General features: G+C 41.3%; 1 protein-coding gene across 1 annotated transcript; it reads right to left on the bottom strand.

Annotated features, from left to right (window-relative positions):
• Positions 1-3: 3 nt before the first annotated feature.
• On the bottom strand, positions 4-534 carry LOC118994610 (S-adenosylmethionine decarboxylase proenzyme-like; the record flags this gene model as incomplete). The annotated part of the gene is made up of 1 exon (XM_037057251.1): positions 4-534. A coding segment is annotated over one exon (531 nt), but the record flags the coding sequence as incomplete, so codon positions are not given.
• Positions 535-537: the final 3 nt, after the last annotated feature.

Consider the following 537-nt stretch of genomic DNA (forward strand, 5'->3'; position numbering starts at 1 on the left):
ACCTTCAATCTTCTGGGGTGAAGAAAGCACTGTGCGACATTTAGAACTCTGGTTTACAAACAAGGTGGTCACAAACTTTCCTGGCTTGAAGACTTCTACAACTTTCCTGATCAGGTCATCATAGGAGGTCTGACTTAAGTTTGTTTCAAAGCTAACATAAGAAAATTCTGGTTCTGGAGTGATGTGAATAGTCCAATAAGTTCCATCCGATTTCATGCCATTCATTGAATACCCACAAGGATTGAACATTGTGGCATCAATGACAGAACCTGGTATCAGGTCACGAATTCCACTCTCACGAGTGACATCCTTTGCAGTAACACCATCTTTCATGTAGAACTGGTCCATAACTGCTGGGTCAAGCTCACTCATCAGAATTTCCAGGGTTTGATCTGGCTGACTGATTACCCTACTCTCTGGGAAATCCAAAGTATATAAGTACCAACAGTCAGAATTCATACGTCCCATACAATATGCTGCTCCATTTGGAAAAATTGCATTAAGAAACTCTATTTCTTCCTGGAAATTCCGGTGTGG

This window comes from Sturnira hondurensis, unplaced genomic scaffold (genome assembly GCF_014824575.4).
Source record: "Sturnira hondurensis isolate 20B ecotype Veracruz unplaced genomic scaffold, ASM1482457v3 Scaffold0009569, whole genome shotgun sequence".
Taxonomy (NCBI): Eukaryota; Metazoa; Chordata; class Mammalia; order Chiroptera; family Phyllostomidae; genus Sturnira; species Sturnira hondurensis.